The 27,965-nt window shown below is 41.3% G+C and overlaps 1 protein-coding gene across 1 annotated transcript; it reads right to left on the bottom strand.

Moving 5' to 3' along the window:
• Positions 1–12,772: 12,772 nt before the first annotated feature.
• On the bottom strand, positions 12,773–27,894 carry LOC124291341 (failed axon connections homolog). The gene is made up of 6 exons (XM_046728320.1): positions 27,511–27,894; positions 17,010–17,139; positions 16,277–16,473; positions 15,223–15,419; positions 14,522–14,638; positions 12,773–13,878 (listed from the first exon to the last, which is right to left on the bottom strand). Exons 1-6 carry the CDS (start codon positions 27,600–27,602, stop codon positions 13,790–13,792), a joined length of 822 nt encoding a protein of 273 aa, XP_046584276.1. The 5' UTR covers positions 27,603–27,894; the 3' UTR covers positions 12,773–13,789.
• Between the last annotated feature and the right edge of the window lie 71 nt (positions 27,895–27,965).

Here is a 27,965-nt window from a genome sequence, read left to right on the forward strand (position 1 = left end):
GCTCGCCACGCCCGAAGACCCAGGTTCGAATCCCCACATGGTCACAATGTGTGAAGCCCATTTCTGGTGTCCCCCGCCGTGATGTTGCCGGAATATTGCTAAAAGCGGCGTAAAACCAAACTCAGTCGGTCGGTCTTTTATTCAGGGTACTGAAGAGGCCGCAGGCCTATATTTCAATACAAGTGTGTACAGTTACATGGTATTTAAAACAAATTTTCTACTGTTGAACCCATGATAGATGTACATTGATAGATTTTTAACAATTTGTAGATTTGTTGCTTTCAACAATAACCTTAATTTATATTCACAGTGATTGATGCGGTAAAATGGGGGTATATATAACATTCTTAAATTGTGAAAATGCGGACAGACTAATATAAAATGATACTCATCTTCTATCACCCCTAAATCACATAACATGCACAGTCTATTTTCTCGTGGAACATTATGATATCTGCCCTTTTCTATATTTAATTCATGGGATGTACATCTTAGTCGTGCAATTGCTGTCCCAAACTTTTTAATGTTAATATCAAGGAGGTAATGCTCTGCTATAAGATCTGATTTAAAGGTGCTATATAATGAGGTTTGGGGTGATAGAGCTAGCGAGGCAGTCCAGAGTTGCAAGTACATATCTTTTAACCTTTGTGTTACAGATTTAATGAAAACATTTGGGAAGCTAATACAATCAAGTTTAAAAGCATATCCGAATCCACATGTTTCAAGCATATTTCTCACATTTGTTACCCAATTTATTTTACTATTTCTATCATACATACACATCATATTGTAACATTTTTTGGGATAACGTGACTGCGGCATATTTACTGACCTTATCCAATATCTTAAAATGTGCTTATATGCTTCAATATATAAAGGGTAACGTCCACATTCTCCATAAACCATGCAATTAGCGAACAGTTTCATATCTATTTCATGACCACATTGGCACAAAACTCACGTTTGTTTTTACCGCATATCAGCTGCCATTATGACCCGGATGTTGAATATGTTACATATGTTGAATATGTTTTGGCCTCAGATAGCTTGAAGCATCGGAATCAGTCGTAGAGACGCTCAACCACTAAGCAGACTGCTTCAGGATGTCAGATACGGTTGATCGTCCAGTCTTCATATCAAACTTCTGCTCAGCAAGGGGTCGCTTAGCAGGTGGTGTACTCGTGACAAACATCTTGTGATGAAAACTCATGTCGGTTGTAAATATTTTATACAGCTCGCTCTACTGTTATTTCTTGATTAAATCGTCTCAATTAATTATCCTGTGTTCCTAATTAACAAGTGTGATGTTCACTGACGCTGGTGTCAAGCAGCCAGTAAGGCACACGCTAATTACCACTCACGTGTGATTGTTTGTATACGGTCGGATCATCCGACCGGCTGTGTTGATTGTCGGATTAACGAATGTTTTTTACAATGTATTTACAATAATCAGCTGCTAGATTGGTGTGTCGGAGTCGGAATGCGAGAATGTCGGATTAACGAGAGTAATTATCACTGTTTTAAATGGTTCCCTAATTTTTTGTCGGATTAACGTGATTGTCGGATTAATGAGTGTCGGATTAACGAGAGCTGACTGTACTGACCTTAACACCTAAAAATCTTGCATAAAGATGAACCCTTTCTAAAACATTAAAACCCAAACCTCTGAGCCATATAACAGAGTAGGTTTAATTTTGGAGTCAAATATTTTAAAGAATGTATTATAATTTACTTCACCAGCCTTCTTCAAATTATGAAATATTACCATAAGTATTTTCTTACCCTGTAGGGTTGCATTATTTACATGTATGTTCCATAATAAAGTTTTTGAAAAATATACACCTAAATATTTATAACCCTTGGCTACTTCTAAATAATGTCATTAAATGTCCATTTCTCAAACTTGGATAATTTTCCGCCACAACAATTATTGACTAAGCCACAGAAGAAATGAAACAGACCCGGAACTGCTGTCCATTAAACGAAAGTTTGATTAGTTGTTGTTTAACGCCACACTCAGCAATATTCCAGCTAAATGGCGGTGGTCTGAAAATAATCGAGTCTGGACCAGACAATCTAGTGATCAACAGCATGCGCAAAGATGTACACAATTGGGATACGATGAGGTGTCAACCAAGTCAGCGAGCCTGACCACCCAATCCCGTTAGTCTCCTCTTACGACAAGCATGGGTTACCGAAGACGAATTCTAGCCCGGATCTTCAGGAGTTTAAACGAGAGAAGTTAGGTTTACCAAAGAAGATACTTCGATAATAGGTGATACTTTCTCCTAAGCAGATGAAAGTATCTTCTACGTAGATAATGAAAGTGTTGGATACCGTGGTACTAATACACTTGCATAAATTGTTTTACACGCCACATCTGTCTTTTATTTGATCTTGTTTCAGCAAAAAAGGACACACTGAGTTGACACGTTTGCAATATTTTACAAAGCATTTTAATTACAACAAAAAACAATCAGGCACAACGTCTCTCCTCACGGACAACCGAGACTTTGAATTGTGATTCTATAATTACAACGGGCAGATACTTTCATCCCGTTTCCACAGCTGACGGTCTCATTACAAATGATTTGCTTTGAAGATTAAAATATATATGGCATTGGCCCTGGTGTCCGAACATAGTGTATTTCCACGATGTACAATTTGAAGTCCTTGGCAAAGATTATCCATTATGTTTCTGGTGTACTCTTAATATCACCGGTAAGAGATACTCTAAAACCTGAGACTCATTAACTCTAAAACCTTCCTGTCCTAATACTAATGTTACAATCTGTTCTAACTAGATGAACCATCAAATGCCATTAGACACTGGAGAGGTTGTAACGCCGTTCTAATGTTAAAAGTATCGAATAACACATTTAATACATCACAAATACCACCGTTCATGAAAGGTAATCAACGATATAAGAATCTATACCGAAACGTCACATCTTGATATAATAAAGAAGTTGTCATCCAAAAAGTATCATACCTTTCTTGTCATACATCAACTTAAAAAATGCCAATCACACACACTAGACTTTGCTCATGTTTATGACGGGTGCCACCGGTGGGGCAGGATATGCTCACCTTTTTGTGAACACTTGGTATCATCACTATTTCTTAGTGATCCATAAACCCATGCTCTGTCATCGTGTCGCATGGTGACAGTAGTTGAATTCATTGGTCGTGAAAAGAAAGAGAAAACAGAACATTTATTAGTCTTTTGTGTAAACATATGGTAGATAAAATAATAATACCTCACTGTTATAATGGCTTGTCTGAAGTTGTTGTGTGTTCAATATATTGTTTGTGTTACATGTTATTGCTGAACTGCCAAATGGGGTTGTCAGGCATAGCGGTAATACAAAAGATATTCTCAACTAGAATTGTATGTGTGTGTATGAAAAACAACAAAACACACATAACAAAAAACCCCAAGGTTCTATTCTGGGCTTCAGTGAGAGCACCTTGGAGGATCCCATGACATGTTTACCTGTTTCGCGGATGCCGATGTCTCAACGTTAAAACATGTTTTTCAGTTATTATTTTCATGTAGAGTGGCAAAACGGTGAAATATTAAGTTCGAGGCTGCATGCATTATCTGTGAAATCGTCTGATTTACCTTCACCAACTGTTAACACAAATCCCACGTGGGTACAATGTGTGAAGCCAATTTCTGGTGTCCCCCGCCGTGATATTGCTAAAAGCGGCGTAAAACCAAACTCAGTCAGTCAGTCAGTGTTAACACAAATATGATTCACGATATATCAAACTGGATGTCGAGACTAAGGGGCCGTTCATAATTAATGGCTTGGGGCTGATGATCATTTTAAGGGGGGGCACCCATATTGTTCTGGGGAGGTAGTGTGTGGTGGTGGGGAAAGGGTCATCAAATTTGTACACATGTACTGGGGGGCAGCATTTTGTACATATAAATATATAAAAATCATGGTTATAAAATTATGGGAGGGGGGAGTCATTGATTTTGTACATGACATGTAGGGGGTCACTTACTTTGTACATAAGTTATGGGGGGGAGGGGCATTCACATTGTACATGGTTCTTCATTAAAATAATCATCACCTGCCTAGCCATAAATTATGAAAGGTCCCTAATTAAGGTTAAGGCGGATACCAAGAGAGTGGGGATCAGCACCTTCAATACGTTGTTGTGTAACTGTGTGACGTTGTCTAGTGCGATAACGCAGGGCATTGCCCGGCATCTACTGATCGATATGAGAACTGTATGAGCGGATACTGACAACAGTTGATGCTGGAGACTGACCACAGAGCAGCATCACGACCACAGATAAGGGCTGGACGTGAGTATGGTCTCTGTTTCTTCATTTATATTGTTTGGATAATATACTCTGCATCATTACTGAAAGAGATATGTTGAGTGTCAAACACACCATCAAGCGTCACTGGGTCTGTATATGCTGACAATGTGATTCATTCAAGAACATGTTTATGCCTTTCAAAAGTGCGAGATTGGAAATGATTTAAAGGAGAATCCGAAACGCCTGAAAGCAACAAGTGGTTTCTTTGATTTAGAAGCTGGAGTCCTAGGATTATGAAAACATATGGATGAACATGGTCTTATTTCAGTAGTCTCCTATTGTAATAAGAATTGTTCATGCACATATGCTTATCATTATTGCTTTAGCCCTTACACGCTACAAGTAGGGAAAAAAGTTTCATTACAGATGCAACTAAACTGGAACCTTGGAATTTGAAAATTGAACCTTTTCTATACTTCTATCCCTATTCGCTGCATGGCACCCCAATAATGAGCACATGAGTGAGTTTGCTGATCTGAGTGATTTTAGATTTTAGAAGTTGGTGAGTAATAAGAAAGTAAGATAGTATCTGGACGACAGCTTTTGTATCTCGGTTATAACAGGGCCCGTCTGCTGAATGTGTGTGTGTGTTTTGGGGGAAGTGTGTGTTGGGGGAGTGTGTGTGTGTGTGTGTGTGTGTGTGTGTGGGGGGGTGGGGTTGGGGGGTTAGCCTAGTGGTTAAAGCGTTCGCTCGTCACACCGAAGACCCGGGTTCGATTTCCTACATGGGTACAATGTGTCAATTTCTGGTGTCCCCCGCCGTGATATTGCTGGAATAGTGTTAAAATCGGCGTAAAACCATACTTACTCACTAACTGTGGGAGGAGAGCCGGACATGATGCAGGTCTCAGAGGTTCATGACGTTGGGGAAACCACGAGCACGATACAGTGCTGACAAACTAAGAGTGAGTGAGTGAGTTTAGTTTTACGCCGCTTTTAGCAATATTCCAGCAATATCGCGGCGGGGACACCAGAAATGGGCTTCACTCATTGTACCCTGACAAACCAAGAAACCGGAATGCGAACAACCAATACACAGCTGCTTTAATGACTGGGCAACTTGTATTTCACATGTAGCCAAGGCAGCATTGCTCAACACTATATTTCCAAATATCGGATGAAGACAGTAACACTACATACCTGATTTGAAAAGGAGAGTCACCTGTTATTTTGACACAGAACATTGTGGCACAGCGGTCTTTGTTTATCTGATATCTAAACACCGTCAAACATGAAATTCCGTTTTGTGGAGAATCCATAATCCATAACGTATTGCTATACCAACATAGATGTTAATTGCACCTGGCGAATGGTACTAATGAAGAAAGGTGATACTCGACGGCATCATCACGGCCTTAATGAAACACCTAGGTTCAGATATAATGCGCCCAGGTGACACCTAGTGACAGTAAAGCTACGGTTGTGCGCTCTGTTCAGCTCCTCCTGGTTACTGCAAAAGGTCAACATCTTTAATGACCACGAGGACAAAGTTAGGATACCAGTAGCAACAAATAAGCCGTTGCAAACCTACGTACTTAGGCACCAACAATACATATACTCCCCATCAAAAGTCTGGACTCACCAGTGTAAATGTAGCCATTTACTAAAGTCAACTGTTCTAAAATAAATTTTGCAAAACTTTCCATAGTGTTTAAAGGTACTGTTTACACATGAACTGTTGTATTGTAAAACACATTTGTAACGTTGAAAAGATTATTGTCACGAGTTCAATAATGATGAAACTCAGTGAAAATTGACGAATTCGTTACAAAACTTTACACTAAAACGCAGCTGTTCACATGCATGATATTTGCACATGTTTTACAGAAATTTGATGCAATTCATCTGCATAAGGTTTTCATTTGGTTTTCCCAAGTTATTTATCTTCGATGTAACATACATATATACATAATATATAGTGAGAGCTTTAAGTGAGTCTAAACTTTTGATGGGTAGTATATATTAGTGGTCTGGAGACAAAACAGTTGGAACAGATCGCGTAAACGCACCATGCTTCGCGGCTCACCGTGCTCACGTGCTCTTGACCACGTGCTCTTGACCACGTAGAAAACGGTCTAATCGGTCAGTTGTGTACAGGTTATGCTTGGGTTAAGACCTAATTGAGTTTAGAAGTCAGTTGAGTTCAGGTTTCCCTTGAGTTCGGTTGTTTCTTGAGTTGGGTGACAGCTCGTCAAAATAGGATTTAGATAGACTGATATAAAGAATGTATTAGTGCATCGAAATAGATGTTCCATATAGCTAGCTGCTATAGAGCTAGATACTGTAGATAGTAGACTTACGCTGCAATAGAGCTAGATAGTGTAGATAATAGAATTTAAGGTATCACATTAAGTTTCTTGCCTCATTAGCATTTGTTATAAGAGATTGACGTTTAGTTCCCCATTTGTATTGTTTGAATTATTTCATCAGTTTAATCAAGAGAGTCACGTTTAGTTCCCCAAATAGCATATTTCGATACTTTAATTTTAGTTAGTTTAGTTTTCAATTCCACTGGGCAAAAATTAATGAGGGGCGTATTCAGTTCAATTCAAAAAGCAGATATTATTTATTAAAACTAATAGCCTAAACTTTAAAGAATAAAAGACAAATTGAAAATGCTTTTTTTCGTGACAGGCAGTGCACCTCCCAACAGTATAGTTACTTTTTCAAGCATATTTCTGGGACAATGTCTTTTGTTTGATGAATACTCTTCAACAAGTAGGGGATATTCGGAAATAACTTAAAATTCCAAACTTATAAGAGTAGTTTCCAGTAATACTTTAGTGACAATACCAAAATCAATGGAAACACATAACAGAGAGAAGTCAGGCAGGACGTACATGCCATTGCCGCCAGCAACCCTTTGATTGTTTTTATCTATTTGTCAAACATTCCCTCATCTGTCCCAATTACTTGCAACACCTTGCAATGTAGACGTCAGCCTATAACGTTAACGGCGTGATCACTGTGTCCATTATTGGCTGTGGTATCATGTGGATGTAATCAATGTAATCAAGTAAATCACACTGTATGGCGGGCAGAATCAATACAGCTGACTAAAATAATGTACCACATAGATTTATACACCTTCCTTGAAAGTGCCCAAACCAGGAATCACTCCTCCGAAACATGTCCTATGTACTATAGGATGTTGTTCTTGTTTGTGTTAGATTTTCCAGACATAAAGGTTCACGTATGGGGGCATTTGGGGATGATTATATTTTGGAACAAAAAGTTGTATGATTGATTGTATATGGATGCATAAAAGTGTTATTTCATTTACAATGTGTTATGAATGTCGTTCAATGGCAATGGTAACATTTTCAGAGATGCGCGCATGTTTATATTAACATTAATGTTACTCCTTCTAAGTTCGCAAATCTTTATTTTTTACACTCTCTGACAAAAGTTACCATGGGACCAGGCAAAAAGGTACGATCTTCAATGTACATTATCAGATATACGTTTCCGATCGATACGAGAGAAATAATATCAAGCTTGGAAACAGTGGCAATGTCTCTTTCTATGCACATGACCATCATTCACGCTTTCTGAATCATGTAAACATCGATAGTGATGACTGTGTCATTTGTTTCGCCTGGTTGTTAATATGTATATTACTATATGTTTTGTTTATATTAGACCTCATTGTCAGGATAGACATATTCTGACGTCTCTGAATACTCCACAAAGTAATGCTAAATGGTAACTTTAATTCGGGAAACGGTAACGTGGGGGACAGCGAAGAAAATGGCTGAGATATTTACAACTGGATGCTATGGGTATGACGTTTCTTTGGATCATAAACTGATTAAACAAAAGTCCTACAAAGGTATATGTCAGTGTTCGTACTGCTAATGTTTATCCCCACAGGCATGAACTAAAATGTAAAACTGCAATTTTGAAAAGAGAACTGTGTGGTAACGCATTATACATATGGGATTACACCTTCTTAGTACAGAACAGATTCTAGTACTTGTGTTGGGTTGAATCCCATCCGGGATTCGAAATCACACTCTCAGAGTCAGGCACCTAATCGCCAGCACACAAAGTCAGCCATCTACCACACTCAACCACCGCGGCTTCCACAAAAATGGAAGTCGGAAAACTGGTTGTCTAGACCACGGGCTTTGTGTACTCCTCTGATAAGTATAAATTGGCACGGCTCTCACGTCCGAAAGCTATGACTACACAATGCCATTTAGAAGGTGTCAAATGTAACGCATGTTATATATTGGGATTACACTTTCTCAGTACAGATTGTAGTGCTATTGTTGTGTTGAGTCCCATCCGGGATTCGAACGTCAGTCTCAGAGTCAGGCACTCAACCCGACAAAAGTAGTGATGACAAATCTCTAGAATCTGTACTTAACTGAGAAAGTGTAATCCCAAATGTAACATGCGTTACAATTGGCCACTTTCTAAATGACATTGTGTATTCATAACTGTGTTGGGACGGTGGGTAGCTCAGTCACGCCGAAGACGAAGGTTCAGTTCCCCACATGGGTACCTGTAACCCATTCATGCACCAACACCGAATCCTCACAGAGAAGACATACCTGGGATACCAGGGATATATCCCTGCCCCCGAACCCCTGGAAAACTAGCATTGATGTATAAAGACAACCATGCAGTACCGGCGAGCCTACCTGGATAAGTCCAAACGGAGAGGGGCGGTGGGGTAGCCTAGTGGTTAAAGCGTTCGCTCGTCACGCCGAAGACCCGGGTTCGATTCCCCACATGGGTACAATGTGTGAAACCCATGTCTGGTGTCCCCCGCCGTGATATTGCTGGAATGTTGCTAAAAGCGGGTTAAATCTAAACTCGCTCGCTCACTCGTAAGTATGTTGTACTTTTAAACAATTTGTATATGTTATTCTTTCCAAATATTTTACTTGAAATATTTTACCCCCACCCCACCCCACCCCACCCCCAATATAAATGGACAAGTAAGGAAAGAAAATAATAAGAAAATTATTTAACAATTACAAAAACAAGAAGAATTGTCTGGATGCTGTTTTTTACATGCTGTTTCTAACGATATACTTTAACCAAAGGTTATAAAGCTATGCTATGGGTTCTATGCTAATCCTAAGAATGGTAAGGCTCTTGGAAGCGGTTCTTGCAGAGTGTTTAAGTGCATCAATGAAACCTTAGTTCCATATTGAACGATTTTGTTTTATCGGGTAATGCACATATGCAATTTGCCCGAAAGGTGAACAACTAGGTCTGAAGGGGGCGTAAACGAGCAAAATAGCAAAGGAAGGTATCCGTATGTCACCGTAATAAGAGATTTGATCATTAGAAACAGGAAATATGGCTAGAGAAAGGGACATTCATCTGTAGCATATACTTATATACTTCCAGCCCTTTTGGGCTGTCATTAATTTACGACAGCTTTTCAGCTTGTTAACAGCAAAGGTTGTCACATGTTTCTAACAGAACATCATACGATAACTAAGAGTATGCATCCAAGTGCGAAGTCACAGAGGGAAGAATCAGATGAATTTTAATCGTTGATTTCTTTCTGTATCCGCAGGTTGTTTGTGTGCAAGATTGAACGAGTTGAAGTGACCATGTTTAACCCGTATATCAGTCTAAACCAATGTGCTCTTTAATATCTCTCAAGAAGGGAATTACGTTTGTAGTGTATATACTCTATCCCAGTGTAGAGGAGATGTGAAGCTGTATCCCACTGAGGTTATGGATATTAATATTTCCTGTATATTTATGTCTCTATGCAAGGTCTCTCAGTGCATGTTTCATCACGATATTCTATAAGAAATCTACAATCACGTTGAGAAAGCCGACACTCGGCCAAGACATAATACTCATATCGTGATGCTAGAGCACAAGAATATAGCAATTATGTATCTGACATGATGTATGTATGTATGTGTATGTGTGTGTATGTATGTGTGTGTGTATGTATGTTTGTGTGTGTATGTATGTGTGTGTGTATGTGTGTGTGTGTGTGTGTATGTATGTGTGTGTGTGTGTGTGTATGTGTGTGTATGTATGTATGCATGCATGTATGTATGTGTGTGTATGTGTTTGTGTATGTGTGTGTGTGTATGTATGTATGCATATAAGTGTGTGTCAGCGTGTGTGAATGTTTGCATGTGCGTGAGTGTGCGTGTATGTGCGTGTGTGTCCATGTAGTTAAGCAGTGTTAGCGAGGCAAAGTCACGTGCTCATTCACGCATGTTTCTAAACAGGTGCCGCCATGGACCAGTTGAGGAAGAAGAAAACGTCGACGGTCGTCTTTAGTTCTCGTCTTCGGAAAAATGAAAGAGTACAGGACGATTCCCGCACTATCTCTGAGCAACTCCATCTAACTGGACATCGGTCGTTATCACACAAAAACCCTTCACACACACGTCAAAGAGACATGAGCCAATTACGTCTCGAAACAAACGCGTCTTGTATCCGACTTCCACCTATAAACCCTAACAAGGACAATCTCATTACCTCAGGTAACTCACTAAGCCCGCGTCTTAGCTGCTCGCCACACAAGCAACAAGGTGGCAGGAAGTATAGCTCCAGACCGGAAGTTCACGGCGAAACCAGTAGCGGAAGCACCACAGTAGTGCAACAAACCACCCGACGGACTGAAAACGTCGACGTTATACTTAGCAGTTACCTTGGACCTGTGTTGAGCTCTGGGAATGTTCACTACACACGTATCCTTCCTCCAATTGGCGAAACGTATAAAATCCGGGCTAAAAATTACTATCCCATGTTTGACCAGAAGCGCGGTCATTCGGACGACGGTGAGTTCAGTACATTTTATGACGGAGAGATGTGGATGGAAGATATCTTTCAGAAAATGAGAAGAATATTTATCTCCCAAGATAACGTTTTGAGAACATTTCTTTGCTCAGTAAGCTGTTATCGAAGGGGCGCCACTTGTTGCGAACTTGATACTGGCAATGGAAATATTGGTGTCGTAGAGTTCATGCGCCAAAAACTTATGAACGAAGTTCTGTGTATGTATTATTTGTGATTATAGACTTGTGTGGCCGGGGAGGATCATTTAACTGAACTTCCGGCCAAAAGAGGTATAAACTTGACTCCCAAAATAGAAAATGTTATGAAACCGTTCCTTGCCTGAAAACAGTCACCGACACACTGCAAATCTCATGCCCAAACTGTGACCCATAACTATGATGCTCCGATGAAATATGTATCCATCGAATAGTGCTTTCTTCTTGTTCTTGTTTTAATCGTATAAATACAATACTTAAATATTGAATATTGCGGTGTTCCTTAACTGTTTCGGATATTGAGTACAGGTTTATACTGTTATAAGTACCACTGTCACTTCTTATGGAGAAATAAATACATTTTAGAGGCGACCTGTGGTAAACATGTGTCTATAAAGTTATTTTAGGGGGTAGGGTAGGTTTCTCTTATTGTTTTCTACCCATTTTGGTTCATGTTTCACACGTTAGCCATACAAATCGGCAATAAAGGATCATGCTGTTGGGTTCAGATCCCACAGCGTAAAGTGCTGATCGTGTGTTTAGTTTTGGTCAAGACTCACCTACGTACAGACCGGTCATGGCAGTCTGTCCCTGTGACTACAACTTGACCATCTCCTTCATATTAAGCTCTCAGTGGAGAAGCGGCCTCGGGTGGCCCAGTTGCCCGAGGCGCCAATTTCGCAATGCTGTGTATTATCCCTCAAGAAACATATGATTGCGGGTTCGAATTTTACTTAGTACCGGATCATGCTACTTATTTAAAGAACACCGAAGTTGTTCAAGTCTGAGACCTGCATCACCCTAGGCTTCCTCGTGAATTCACCCGTGAAGATCCGGGTTAGAATTGATCTTCAGTAACCCATGCTTGTCGAAAGAGGCGACTAACGGGATCTGGTGGTCAGGTTCGATGACTTGGTTGACACATATCATCGGTTCCCAATTGCGTAGATCGATTCTCTTGCTGTTGATCACTGGATTGTCTAGTCCAGGCTCGAATATTTACAGACCGCCTCCATATAGCTGGAATATTGCTGAGTGCGGCGTTATACTAAACTCACTCACTCACTAGTTCGCACAGAACATGTTGCTTTGTAACAGAACACCGATGTGGTTAAAGTCTGAAACTTACGTCACGTTAGGCTTCCTCCTGAATTAAACTGACACGTCTTAAACATACAAAGTGTTCAAATCGGTGTTCATCTTGAGTCACTCACTCACTCAAAGCAGAGGTAATTCCACAACTCGTTTACATGTTAAATATGTGTAACTGAAATTTGTAGTAACAATGTTCTAGAGCAACGACATATCGTGGATGTTGTCTTACTTCCATGTCGCAGAATGCTCACACTATCGACCACTAGTTTATCAGGTCATTGTAAGTACAAAAGCTTTCGATAATAACATTTTAAATACAAACTGTGTGGGAAACTCGTCAAGGCATGCACAATATTCTTAATGTTTTATTTCTTACAAAATGAATACAGATATATGTAAATGCACTGAAAACACCGTTGCGTGTTTTAATTAGGAAATAAAATTTGGTTCAGTATGTTACAATAGACAATCAGCACACAAACGAGACGCACACAGTTACGCCCTGATATTCCGGACGGTGTCATCTCCAGTTGGAGTGAGTGAGTGAGTTGGGTTTTACGCCGCTTTTAGCAATATTCCAGCAATATCACGGCGGGGGACACCATAAATGGGCTTCACACATTGTGCCCATGTGGGGATTCGAACCCGGGTCGTCAGCGTGACGAGCCTACGCTTAAACCATTAGGCTACCCCAACGCCCCTTCCAGTTGGAACGTCCAAATATCAAATGTGCGGTATAATAACTACGATCACCTTGGGAACGGGTTCGGCTATCACTCAGATCTTTCAACCATGTCATAATTTATAATTCATTAGAATCGCATACATACCACGCCACATATTGCCACAAGCACACATATAAACATTCTCATAATCACGTGTATTTCACTGTATCCGGCGCAGCAATATGTACTTTCAACTGGTCGTGTTTTTTCTCATTGCCAATATATCCGTGGTTCCCAATATGTCCGTGGTTCCTGAAACACTGAATATAGGTACATGCTCGACAAGAGCGAGGGAGTATGGTTTTACGCCGCCATCGCAATATTCCTGCATAATCACGGCGACGGACAGCAGAAAGTATTCTTCACACATTGTACCCATGCGAGAATCGAACCTGGGTCTGTGGCGTGACGAGCGAACGCTTGAACCACTAGGTTACCCCATCGCACCCGTCGTGGCCTTGACATCATCAGGTGGATTTATTGAAGCAACAGTCGACGATACCACCGGCCTTTGATAGACATTCGCTGTGATAATATTACCATCCTGACAGCGTTTGTACACGAAGATCGCTGGATCCCTTAATTAGAACTGGGCGGTAATCTTGGCAGACTGTTAATTGTACGTGTCCCTCGGGCGGACGTCATATCCTTTCCAATACTCTGTCATCCCAATCTGGCCAATACATGTCTCTCATTCTCACACAGTACTGTCTCAGGTTGGTATATTGTTCTGGAAAGAAAGCAGTGTGTTATTAGTGTCGTTCCTTTGTGCTGGAAACAGTCAGGAAGTGGTGGCATTGGAGTAAAATGGTTCTCTCGGCGCTCTGACCACGCAGGACTTTTTACAAAACCCGTCTAATATGAACTATTCGGGTTTCGCCGTGATAAAACTCCGATGCTACTAGAGGCGGTGTACAACAATATTTGCTCACTGTTGTCAGAACAGAGTTTCTTATTTATGACCGCTTCTATCGGTAAGGGGGCGAGGGGGTTGGAAGGGGAATATCGAGATGTTCGTACGCTCGATGCGCACGAGATTGATTTGAATTTACAAGTTCGCGTGTTGCTCAATAAGAGTCGTGTCGGCCTTTTCAGCCTTTCCAAATGAAGTAAATACACACCATAAGTTGTTCGAGATCTCTTGCATATATATATACATACGGGGTTCTAAAATATAGGTTACTAAATATTCGGCAAAAAAATTGTTTCAACCACATGTTTTCGACAACATTAGGTATGTCTTTATAGAGGGAGGGCTATACTTTTTTATCGTAAGTGTTAATTTTACAGCGGATTCGGTGGTAACGAATGCTATACAGGTAAGATTACATTATAGAGTTTGCGCGCCCTGTCATGCCGTGTGTGGTAATTACCGTTAACTGCCCTCTCTCCCTCTGATCCAGGCATATGCCACACAACCTGGGCCAGTATCCCGAACACCGCACAGTCTTCCTGGCACGGGCTGTCTCCCAGGAGGAACTTTCTATCACCTGTAACACATGCAGATAGTGAGTGACTTCGCCACCCTTTTAGCGAACACCTGCTGTCATTACACATTTTCATGATCCGTTGATATGAAATTGGGGATAGTAAAAAATGTGCATTCTATTGATTGAGTGAGTGGGTGGGTGGGCGGGTGTGATGGTTTTGCGTGAGTGAGTGAGTTAGCAAGTCATACAGTCACACATTCAGTCATTCAGTGATATCTAACACTCTCTCACCCATGTGACGACAAGTCAACATGTGAGTGAGTGAGTGAGTGAGTTCATTGGTGGGTGGGTGGGTGGGTGAGTGAGTGAGTTAGCCAGTCACACATTCACACAGTCAGTCACTCAGTGACATCTAACACTCTCTCACCCTTGTGAGTGAATGAGTAAGTGAGTGAGTGACGTCTAACGCTCTCGCCCATGTGACGACAAGTCAACATCATGTGAATTAGGGACTTCTAACAGTGCAGTCGTTTTTCGAGACATCTAACTAGTATGTCTCCGATTATGTTGGGATATGGTAACTTCTACGACTATAAATGAATAATGGTACAACACAGACCGCATACCTGCATATATTGACTCACCTATGAAGTCTGACAGAGCCTTCAGGTCCCCATCTGCAATATGCGTCACTTCCGTCTCGGAGTGCCTTCCTATCCCATGATGCCATGCACTGGTCAACGCCTTCCGCATTAATATCTTCTTAACCAGCCAGTTTAGCCCAAGCCGAGAGAATATAGCCTTGTTTCTATCGTACACACATCTTGAAAGACCAATATACCTGGAACAAGATGATAATTCGTGTAATGCTGTAGCCGTACGTATTACATACATCCTCGCAAAAAGGAAACAGAAAGGTATATTTCGACACCTTTCCAAACTTGTCTAAATGCGGATGTCCATTTCTTTAGGAATAAAACGTATTTCTTTGCTTGTTGGCGGTCTTTACATAAAGTAAGGACCCTACTTGATAAGTAATGCAGAGTGATTCTGCCGTATTCGATCAAAATTTTTTCAGATGAACTGAAGTTTGCTTGGGCCGCCATTTTTACACGATTCATTGGAATTTGGGAGACAGTCCTATCCATTGGCGTATGGTTGTGTCATGCATCTTCATACTACAGACTGACATCAGTGTGACTACATGACACTGCATGTCAAATATAGTGACGATCATCCTCTCCTTCTGTCTCCCAGACATTAAACGTCTCCACCGGGACTGTCTTGTAATTTAACCGTAGCTGCAGTGTATGAAATAAGGCCCGTCCGACCGCCCGAGACGGGCTAGATTTCTGACGGACGGTCTAAATTTACAGCTAGCGAGCCCGATGGTCTGGTAAAATGTTTAGATGTTCCATACATCTGATTCAATTTACCATATTTGGTCTGGTTAAATCCATTTGGAATTTGGGAATCGTAATGTATCTGATGTCAGGCTGGATTTTTGGCATATGTCAAACACTGGTAGCTGTACAGTGATTTAACTGCATCTGTCTTCTAATCTAACTACGATTATCATGCAAAATAACCGCAATCGTAATGTATCTTAATTTGGTTTAGAACACTGAAGATAATCAATTTATCAATCAGTAAATGATGCTTATTGAAACACACTAACAGAATACACTGTAAACCAACCAGTAGATGTCTTCCTCTGCCAGCTTCCGGAACGCTCTGCCTATGGCTCTTTCTGATGGGTTATACTTGGAGTTGAGATCCACACTAAACCTGGCATTAAGGTATTCTATGCAGAATTCTGAGTCCGGGACTTGCTCCCCGTTGTATTCAATCCAAGGTGTTTTCCCTTTGCTGGACATTTTTCTGTCGAAAAGATTCTGAAACAGAACGTTAATGAATTGGTTAGTGGACAACATCATGATCACATGAAACAGAGCATTTAGAACAACCAGTTTATTGTTTGTTGCTATCGAACCGATCATAGTGAGATATAATATTTGAGCTAGCGTCATCTTCTTAAAAATGGACTTAGGGTTGGGGCTTGGTCGTTCAGGTAGGGTTATAGTTTGTGCGTGCTCGTTTGGTTGGGATGGGGAGAGGAGAAGTATCTAAAGTATCACCAAAGAAATAAGATACATTCTGTGGTGGAAAAGGGTTCAGTGTATTCTTGACGTTACTTTTAGCAATATTCCTACAATATCACGGCGGGGGACACCAAGGGGTTTCACACATTGTACTCGTGTGGACAATCGAATCCGTGCCGGCATGACGAGCGAACGCTTGAACCACTAGGCTACCCCACCGCCCCTAGACATGCAGAACCTTCTTACCTTGTATGGTATGCTGGACATCCGGAGATACGTCTCGAGTTTGAGGCTACCCCACAGACCCTAGACATGCAGAACCTTCTTACCTTGTATGGTATGCTGGACATCCGGAGATACGTCTCGAGTTTGAGGACGAAGGGGCTGATACTGGGGACGTGGACGCCCTTCCCCAACTGGTGCAGCATCACGGTATCCCGGGGGTGGGGCTCCGCATGCCTGGCGGATATTGAATATAGATACAGTCAGTATGTCTTACATCCCGTACCATCCTGTAAAACTTTGTAAGCTAATATTATAGGACTGTCCGTAGTAGTTACGTCCATTTTATTTACATACTTATTTATTCGTTCGTTCGTTCGTTCATTCATTCATTTATGTCTCCTTTTTTTGTTCAAATCACAGTTTCACAAATCTGGAATTCACATATTAAGTGACTCAGATTGTTATTTCCAATTGTGTGTATATAGCCTTGGAAATGTAAGACATAACGAAGCCACACGGAGGTCGGTCGGCAGTCTCTCAGTCCATGTTCATCACGATATCCTATAAAGAAATCTGCAATCACGTGAGAAAGACGACACTCGGCCAAGACATAATACTGATATCGTGATGCTAGATCACAAGAATATAGCAATTATGTATCTGACATATTGATGTTTTACATAAGATGCTGTCCACCTACGTGGATATTCTTGCTGTGTGTGCGTGCGTGTGTGCGTGTGTTTGCGTGTTTCAGAATGGTATTGTTCAGTTAGCGTTCCTTCTGTTTCAGTAAAATCCAATAATTTATCAAAGTTACGCTTCCATTTGACAGCCAGTTTATATCAAAAGTTACTGCAGTTTGGAATATACAGTTGTAAACAGACCTCCAATCTAAGCCATGTTGATACGAAAGTAATTGCGGTTGCTGAATCGTACACTTTGTCACGCCAAGACACGGGTTCTTACGCAACGTGTAAAGTCCGCCTACGTCTCCTCCATCGTAATATTGCTTAATGGGGCGTAAATATTCTTTCACTCACACACCCACGCGATTACTACACCTACATATGTCAAGCAACGTTGAACATATTCGGTTATGTTCAGAGCACAACTGGTTTAGCATTCATAATCTATATCTATCACCTTCATATACGGGAAAAACAGGTGAAACGGTTTCAAAATCACGACATCAGAAAATCCTACATGTATAAAATTATCCTGAAGTTTGATTTTTAATACGCCCACAAATCTCTAACACATCAACACGTGGATATAATTCATATCCCACGACGTCGCTTACAGCACACAGGAGAAACCTGCTGACCCAAAGGTCATGCAGCGTGCACACCAAGGGTTCGTCGTACCGGAAGTATTTAGGGTGCAGATACCGCAATTTCCACGTGGCGTTTTACTATTGGCTTTGTTCACTGGGCGGTGACGTTTTCTTATATAAATATTTTCACGTGGTATTTAGCTATTGATAGTGTTCAGTCAGCGATAAATGTGATTTTTTTCACATTGTCGATAGTGATTACCTTTCGACATGCAACTGTGTTCATGGTAGAAGGAAGGATAACAATATGTTCATGTGTTCATGATCACAAAGTGGTGTTTATCTTTTGTAACGTAAATATGTTGTAGGATGAGAATGAGAATATTGTTTCAGTACACTAAATGAACTGTGCAATAAAGCACGGGAGGTATTTTGTAAAGAAAGAAGGGGAGGAGCGGGGGACTTGCATAATCACCTAATACGCTTGACCTCGCTAACTCCTATCTTCGTTCTTAAATAACCTAGTGTATTTCAGACCTTGAAGTCAATGGGTTTTACGTTTGAGAAATGTCTACGTTCTTAAAGAAGCTTGGATCTTTGTAGTTAGCTATGTGTGACCTTAGAAACACTGTTCCGTGACTGATGCGGTGGGATAGCCGCAGACCCGAGTTCGATTCCCCAATCGATGGGTACAATGTGTGAAGCCTGTTTCTTGTGTCTCCTGGCGTGATATTGCTGGAATATTGCTAAGAGCGGCGTAAATCTAACTCACTCACACTCTTCCGTGACAAGTCGATAGGATTGGCAGCGACAAGGCGAATCAAATAAGCCGCGAAGACGAAGTATTTTTAATAACATTATGATTGCACAACTATAGCGGATATCGACATCAGCGTATATCGACATCAGTAGAATACGTCACCGTTTGAGTGAGTGAGTGAGTGAGTGAATTGGGTTTAACGCCGCTTTGAACAGTATCCCAGTTACATCATAGTCGGAACATAAGCTGGCCTCAGGTGTTTATGAATATGCTGAAACCAGAACGTAAGGGTATGGTGCTTACAAACCTAGAAGCTGGAATTCGAACCTACAGTTATAGGGTCCTGGCGTGCACAAGGGCGGCAACTCTGCACACAGAATTGCGACCAGAGGGTCCCATGTCCTATGTCTCAACGAGGGGCAGTGGGGTAGTCTAGTGGTTAAAGCGTTGGCTCGTCACGCCGAAGACCCGGGTTCGATTCCCCACATGTGTTAAGCCCATTTCTGGTGTCCCCCCGCCGTGATATTGCTGGCATATTGCTAAAAGCAGCGTAAAACTAAACTCAGTCAGTCAGTATGTCTCAACGTGAAATGTTGATGTCGTCATAAGGGTTCCCTGTCATTCAAAGGTTTACTGTTATGTCCAGTATGGTATGTCTTCCCGTAGCAACATGGGATGGAGTCAGCAGCATGCAGCTTCCAAATCACACTTAGTAGGGAATGTGCAGCTTTAAAACCCATGTTTGTCAGGAATATGTGCGCTTCAAAATCTTGTCAGGAATATGCAATCTCCAAACAAATAATAAGGAGTCCTTAATCTAGTTACATTGCCGTTGTTATTTTGAGTTTGGTGTAAGTATAAGCACTGGACCCTGTGTGATACTATTAGATGGTCTATGAATATTCATCGATGACAAAGCCCCGCTAAGCTTCAGCTGCCTGTGCTGTCCCACCTAGAAACTGCACAATGCACAAACGTTGTCGCGGTACTAAGGAAGTGTGTCCTACTTGTCGATATGAACCGTAGAATGTTCCCCAACTGACAAACACTTTAGTATGGAATCCTGGAAGGGACATTGTCGCGTTGTCGCATTGTCGCGTTGTCGCCCTCTCAAATACAAGCAAAATGGGGCAAAATTAACCAAAACGCGACATTGCGACAACGCGACATTTCGCCCATTTGTCGCATTGTCGCGATGTCGCGTGTCGCGTTTTGAATAATATTTTTTTATTCCTCCAAAGGGCGACGCGACAATGCGACAACGCGACATTTTGATGAAATGTGGCGTTGTCGCATTGTCGCGTGTCGCGTTTTAGTCAATTTTTAGGCTTCTTTTTACACATCTTAGATAGGGTGACACGCGACAACGCGACATATTTTGACCTTGAAAATTGTCGCTTTGTCGCGTGTCGCCCTTTGGAGGAATAGAAAAATATTATTCAAAACGCCAAACGCGACAATGCGACAAATGAGCGAAATGTCGCGTTGTCGCGTTTTGGTTTATTTTGCCTCATTTTATTTGTTTTTGAGAGGGCGACAATGTCCCTTCTCGGATTCCATACTATAGGGCAAAGTACGCGCCGACGAAATGCACAGATATGTTTTGTTGAACAGGTTATTGAAAACGCAACATTTCATGTTTACTCTTAACCCTGTTTCCGATTGTACTGTAAACTTGTCAAGCCGTTTTGGCTAAGATTTATGTATGGAAGACTCGTATAGCTATTAGTTCTAATCAACCCACAAGCTGTAGTATTAACATAATGGAATATGCTATTATGCTTAATGCAATAATGTTATAATGTGTACAAAAGTAAAGCAAGCGAGCAATTAAGCAATCATGACGATAATGGCCTCCACCAATCGCCCCAAATATCCAGCTTTTGTCTTGTGCGTGTAATCAGGGTCGTCACGCAGCGTCAGCACGTTGACTTAGAGACCCTCGTGTCTTTGCGAGGATTAAAGATTTTTAAAAATATTGTTTTTGAGATGACCCCCGACACAAAATACTTCATAGTACAACATATCATGATGTATTGTACTGCGGAACATTTGGAGTCGGAGGTCATCTCAAATTTTTACATATATTTTTAAACAAATTTAATCCTCGCAGAGACACGAGGGCCTGTGAGTGACTTTGCATCGGGTTCACACAGACGGTGCCAACATAGGGCTCTTTGGTGAATGTCGGTGATGGTGATTGTGATGACGTGTTGACATGATGCCGACATTGGTTACATTGTTACACCCCGACTACATTACAAGTTGCGTTAGATGAAGACGACACCAGATGTCCCGGTTAATTCTGGCACATCAGTTTAAACACTTGAACACCTGGTTACAACAGTACAGGTGAGAGTGACTTGACTTTTATAGCGTTGTTTGTAATATTCTAGAACTATCGTGGCGGAGGACTGCAGAAATGGACTTCCCACATTGAACAAATGTGGAGAATCGAACAAGGTCAATACAGGGTGTAACCAAAAATTAAGCTGGTACAGGCGAGGCTACGGTAGCGCGTTCAAGACACCAGCTTTTTAAACAGGCTGAGGATTTTTTGGTTTTTATCAAATCTCAACCAATGATTGGCCAAACCTAACCAGGGTTAGCCTGGTTCACATCCTGTCGTAGGCATCACACCATCTCATCCCACACATGTTCTGTTGGAGAGATGACGAGTAACAGCGGGCTATGGCGGAAAGCAGTGTTATGCAGCCTCAAAAAGTATGTTATAACAATGTGGGTGGGCATTGTCCATTGCAACGTGGCGTTCCGGCTCTGCATTTGCACAAAGAGTAGAAACATTGTTGTTCTCCCACGTGCTGTATAGCCCTGATGTAAATTCCAAAGGGATCTGGTGTTTCGATGCTCATCAACTTCTTCTTTTAGCATACCTATGGCGCGTAGACATTTATTTTCAGCACGCTATGGTATTGCGGAAGAGTTATTTACAGTTGGACAGAAGTGTTTTATGAGCATCAGTCTGACAGCTAAACATTCATTCCTTGCGGCTCACAGTCGAAAACAAAAACCAAAAACACAGTATCATGCTCCCATGAGATGGTGCCTCCATGCCTATGCTCTGAAAGATGCATTATTTGACTTTAGATTAAATATAATAATACATATCTATTGAGCCTTATAAAAAATACATATTCATTTATCGGTTAGTATAGATGTAAGTGTGTAACGTGTGTCAAAGGTCTAAGTACACATTTAATGACATAATGATAGCCCAAAAGAACAATTGTCAAAATGCCATTTTCAGATCTGCCCACACTGCATGCTTAAGGACAACACTTCAGGACTAATTCATGTATCTTGAAGGACTTGCGGTTCCAGAGAAGAGACAAATGAATATCTACGTTTCAATGCATTCTTCTAGCCGTGTGTTCCCAACTTCCCATAACCCAGAATCAGACTGACTGACTGAGTTTAGTTTTACGCCGCTTTTAGCAATATTCCAGCAATATCACGGCGGGGGACACCAGAAATGGGCTTAACACATTGTGCCCATGTGGGGAATCGAACCCGGGTCTTCGGCGTGACGAACCAACGCTTTAACTACTAGGCTACCCCACTGCCCCCAGAATCAGAAGGTCTACCCCATTTATAATAATATTTTCCACAATTTAAAGATTACTGTTATCTGCAATATGCCTTTCCGGATATGGCCTGTACCCTTTGCAGCAATATATCCTGGTTCCCACCAGTTGTCAAGTAATGTGTAAGTTTACATTGTTCTTCAACAGAAGCATGTGTTTCAAGTGTTTGAGCATATGGTCCAATTTCAAGTGGTTATAATGGAAATATTTAAATAAAAAATGTCAAACATCCTCTTACATAATGGTTTGATGTGTATGATTTATCCAAGGCATTAAGAGGTGGACAGTATTACAACAGAAGGATCTAAACATTACCAGATGCAGTATGTTATCCGAACATCCCAGCTTCCAGCACGTGGTTCCTGTACAAAACAGGTGCGTGTGATTATGTATGCAACAACGCCCGAGCAGAGTCCTTCCCTGGCCTTAAGAAGGGTCATTTATACACGCAGAATACAAAATATCAAATGAGCAAATGTTTTCCATGTTTCACAATGTATTCAGCATGCCCTCCTGGGGTCGGCTTGTTTAACGAATTGCACCCTCCTTGTGATATAACTGAAGTGCATAATGGTTGTTAAGAACACGATTGATGTGTACATATGCCTCAGAAAACGATCGACCGACACTCCTTTAAAAACTTTTTTAAGGAAGTTTTGTTTCGAAATCTCCATAAACAGGTAATGGCACCGTTTTGTAATAATGATGGATGCAAGATTGCAGTAATGCTGTTTCAGACTAAGCAAATGACTCACACATGGTCTGTGTTGTGGAAATGTTAACTTAACTTTCCTCTCTGTCAGCCTCTTATCACTACACTCAACTCGATGATGTACGGAATGACCTTGCGCACAGTGAACCGTTACGAAAGTATTGGAATGCAATGTAGTCGTTCAGCGTTAGATAACTCAGTAAAACAGCATAACTGAACCTTTCTGTACTCTTTTGGATTTTGTATTTCTTGGATGAATTACCATAAATATAAATATATATATATTGTATGCTTTATTCATTTATTTGTATTATTTCATATTTGTAAAAACAACTTCAGCTTGTTGGGACTATTTAGAAAGTGAAATAATGTTCTTTAGATGACAATGGACAGTGTTAAGACTACGTCAAGACAGAATGTAAATCAGTGGTTGATAGCAAGAGCACCGACTTAAGACATCGGGGTATGCTGGCACACCATGAGCCACTTCACACGCTGCAAGCTTCTGATACAGATGGTGCGACAATGGCTGCGTGGATTATGATAACGTATGCTTAATATCCTTAATGGGATGGGCATCAAGAACCGAATCCTTACAGAGAAGACATTCGTGGAATACCAGGGACATATCCCGGCCCCTGAACCCCTGGAAGACGTATGTATGTATTAAAGGTCTTCCAGGGAGACAACCAGGGCGACCCTACCTGGATTGGTCCAAACGGAGAGAGGCGGTGGGGTGGCCTTATGGTTAAGCGTTCGTTCGACACGTCGAAGACCTGGGTTCGATTCCCAACATGGGTACAATGTGTGAAACCCATTTCTGGTGTCCCCTGCCGTGATATTGCAGGAATGTTGCTAAAAGCGATGTAAAACCACACTCACTCACTCACTCCAAACGGACAGGCAATTGTGGCGTTAGAAGGAAAAACATATTCTGTCCCGTACTTCCCACGGGAAGAAAAGTATAACATGCCGGTGACGATTTCGGCTCCAGAATCCACACGAAGAGGCAGGCGTGTGCTACGAGGGTTCTATTCTGATTCCTAAATCCCACAGAGAGACAAATATAGGGTCCATGGGCACTGCTCTAACCTCCTCGTTAGTCCTCACAGGGAGACAAGAATGGGTACCAGGGCTTATTCCTATTTCTTATTCGTCCAAACATGGGGTCCGAAGGATCTTTTCCCCAATTCCTCAAAGTAAGACAGATACTGGGTACAAGGGTTCCATTCCGAATATTTTTTCCGATAGAAAAACATGGGATGGTTGAACGGGCCGACCAGTCGCTGTGGTCGGCCAACTGGCTTACAGAGTTGCGTCCCTTGCACACGCCAGAAATCTATGATCGTTGGTGCGTTTATGCTTCTACGTTGTCAGCACCATACGCGTGCTTGTGTGTTTCACCAAAATGGAAAACTGTTGAGACCTGGGCTTTCCTCCCCCATCAAAGTGACTCATCGTCAGAAACCTTGAATACTGTTCAATGCGTCGTTTAATTATTACACATTCACACTTCTGTGGTGTTTAATCAGAAAATATCAGGAACTTCTCTCCCCGGGAGAAGTTATAGGTGCAATATACCTTGAGCCATTGATCACCTTGGTGGGTTCTCTCACTTGTTGATTAGTCATGTGTGAATGTACACACTCAGTGTGGTATGTTAATCACTAATGGCCCGTTACAGCTGATTGATAATGTATACGTGACCTGTCCTAGCCATGAAGATTTGTTCCTGTGCGGGGCAACGACTACACGATTGTTTGTGTATAACCCCTACAGAGATGATTAGATTCTTATTGAAACATTAAATCAGAATATACGTCTACAAAAGGGCGCAGCTCGTCGTAGACAACAGGGTCGCTGTACAATCGAGTTTCAGGGTCTTAATCGATCACCAGAAAAATATTGATAGTGGTTACAGGTGATCGGACAAGGTGGCATTGTTAATTATGCGTCATTTTACCCATACGACATTATGCGTCAATCACTGGATTGTCTGGTACTGCTGGAATATAGCTGAGAGCGACATCGTGCTCCCCCTGATTTGTGATGATATATTTTAGCATGGGTGAAATATATGCAGATACGATTTTGAGTGATTCAAGCAACCTATTATCATTGATAGGTTATTCGAATGTGACTTTTAAGAACTGTCTCTTTAGGAACAGCCTCTGTCAGGTGACGTTTAGGAACAGTTATTGTCAGGTCACGTTTTTAACCAGTTATTTACATGTCACGTTTAGTTAGGGAAGGGACAGTTATTGTCAGGTCACGTTTTTAACCAGTTATTTACATGTCACGTTTAGGGACAGTTACTGTCAGGTCAGGTCAGGTCCAGTCAGTTATTGTCAGGTCACGTTTTTAACCAGTTATTTACATGTCACGTTTAGTTAGGGAAGGGACAGTTATTGTCAGGTCACGTTTTTAACCAGTTATTTACATGTCACGTTTAGGGACAGTTACTGTCAGGTCACGTTTTTAACCAGTTATTTACATGTCACGTTTAGTTAGGGAAGGGACAGTTATTGTCAGGTCACGTTTTTAACCAGTTATTTACATGTCACGTTTAGGGACAGTTATTGTCAGGTCACGTTTTTAACCAGTTATTTACATGTCACGTTTAGTTAGGGAAGGGACAGTTATTGTCAGGTCACGTTTTTAACCAGTTATTTACATGTCACGTTTAGGGACAGTTACTGTCAGTCACGTTTTTAACCAGTTATTTACATGTCGTTTTTAACCAGTTATTTACATGTCACGTTTTTAACCAGTTAGGTCACGTTTAGGGACAGTTATTGTCAGGTCACGTTTTTAACCAGTTATTTACATGTCACGTTTAGTTAGGGAAGGGACAGTTATTGTCAGGTCACGTTTTTAACCAGTTATTTACATGTCACGTTTAGGGACAGTTATTGTCAGGTCACGTTTTTAACCAGTTATTTACATGTCACGTTTAGGGACAGTTATTGTCAGGTCACGTTTTTAACCAGTTATTTACATGTCACGTTTACGAAGAGTTACTGTCAGGTCACGTTTCTAACCAGATATTTACATACTAGTATGTCACGTTTAGGAACAGTTACTCTCAAGTTACGTTTAAGACCGATTATTCCCATGTCACGTTTCATAGTACTGATTAGAATAGAGATCACCACAGAAAAGGTGTCATTATCTCCATGAGAAATGTTCATAAATGCTGACATCACATGTGCTGTTATCTTTTTCCTCGTAACTTGAACAGTTAGGGAGGAAGGACGAATACCACTGACCAAGTCATGTTTCCCTACTGCTAATATAATAATGTGCATAGTACAAGGAGGACATTATTTACAACATCAATATAAAATATCTTCTGTACATTTACTAAACACAGATTTGGATTGTGTTTGAACCAGGTGAAAGGGTGAGTTGTTGTGTGGAAACTCCGAATTAGCATTACTCCATCAATACAATACAATCATTTTAGCAATATCACAGTTGTTGATACTGAGAGCCTGTTACAAACAGTGTACACATTTTGAGAGTCAACCTGGTGTGGTGAGCAAACGCTTGAATTATTTGCACAAAATGACACAGTTCTGCTTTTTCCAATAACAAAGTTAGAAACATTAATAGACATATCGTGGCTGAGGTGGTGTGGAGAAATGTAACACATACCTGATGTTTCATAAAATCATAAAATGGGGGTCAGGAAAACACGATACAGACATCCTCCCTTAGCCATAGTACAGCAGAACCGTCTCCGTTGTGTAGTGGTTAGAGCGTCGGCCCGGAGAGTTCGCGGTCGCGGGTTCGATCCCAAGCCGCGTCATACCAAAAGACGTTAAAATATGGCACTTGTTGGTCCCTACTTAATGAGTACAGAGACCATATCTATTATATGGTCTCTGATAGGTATAACAAGGACTGGTCGGCTCGGAGTCAGTATGATATGTCTGAGTGAGGTATTCATGCTTAACTGCGGCATGGCATCTCAGTGAGCTAGCACTGTAAAACCAACTTAAGTCTGGCTAGTACAATCAGCCACACATACACACGCATGCACGTCGTCATGTGAGCGAAATTTGCTAAGTAAAACGTTAAACCCCACTTCACCTTACATAGTACAACAGGTGATTTATTATGCTCGGGTTTAAACACTGCTCCCGAAGCCTGCCACAATCAAAGTAATAGAAACCGCAACAAGAGATTTCTGAAGATTACTAAGGAAGAACCATCGACTATTCAACAATGTCAGGTGAAAAGGGATATTTACCTGGTCTTTGCTCGTCGTAAATACCACAGCAGAACGGTGACGGTGACAACGCCGGTGGCGATGTACATAGATACACAGCTCTCCTCAGCCATGGTGCTCGGTCCACACACGTGCACTGCGGTTTTACACCTGTTTCACAAGCGCTTGCTTTATATCAGCTGAACCGATTAATAACCACTCGATATTGACACGCCCACATTTTTGTCCATCATTGAAACTCCTTAAAGTGTCGTCACTATTCGATGTGGCGCTCTCACGAGGAAGACCAGGCCTATTCACCCCACGTTCAGAGAAACACTTAGGTTATTGTGTACACAGAGATTGAACGATTCTCTCACCCCTCACGATTGACTCGTCTACCTGGTGTTGCCTTAGGGCTTAACGCTGTGAATTAACGTAGATCGGGCTAAGAGGATTTGTGTGGGTAGGTAGGGTGGTGTACGACAGTTGGATAA

This window comes from Haliotis rubra, unplaced genomic scaffold, assembly GCF_003918875.1.
Source record: "Haliotis rubra isolate DU_JTF1 unplaced genomic scaffold, ASM391887v1 Scf49, whole genome shotgun sequence".
In the NCBI taxonomy this organism is placed as follows: Eukaryota; Metazoa; Mollusca; class Gastropoda; order Lepetellida; family Haliotidae; genus Haliotis; species Haliotis rubra.

What these genes read in the sequence shown, in the direction of transcription:
- LOC124291341 (XM_046728320.1), bottom strand. Translation starts at nt 27,602, where the DNA reads ATGGCTGAGGAGAGCTGTGTATCTATGTACATCGCCACCGGCGTTGTC. An exon ending in TGTCCAGCATACCATACAAG is followed by an intron (nt 16,474 to 17,009) that starts GTAAGAAGGTTC and finishes GTTCTGTTTCAG; the next exon opens with AATCTTTTCGACAGAAAAAT. An exon ending in GGGAGAGAGGGCAGTTAACG is followed by an intron (nt 13,879 to 14,521) that starts GTAATTACCACA and finishes CTTTCTTTCCAG; the next exon opens with AACAATATACCAACCTGAGA.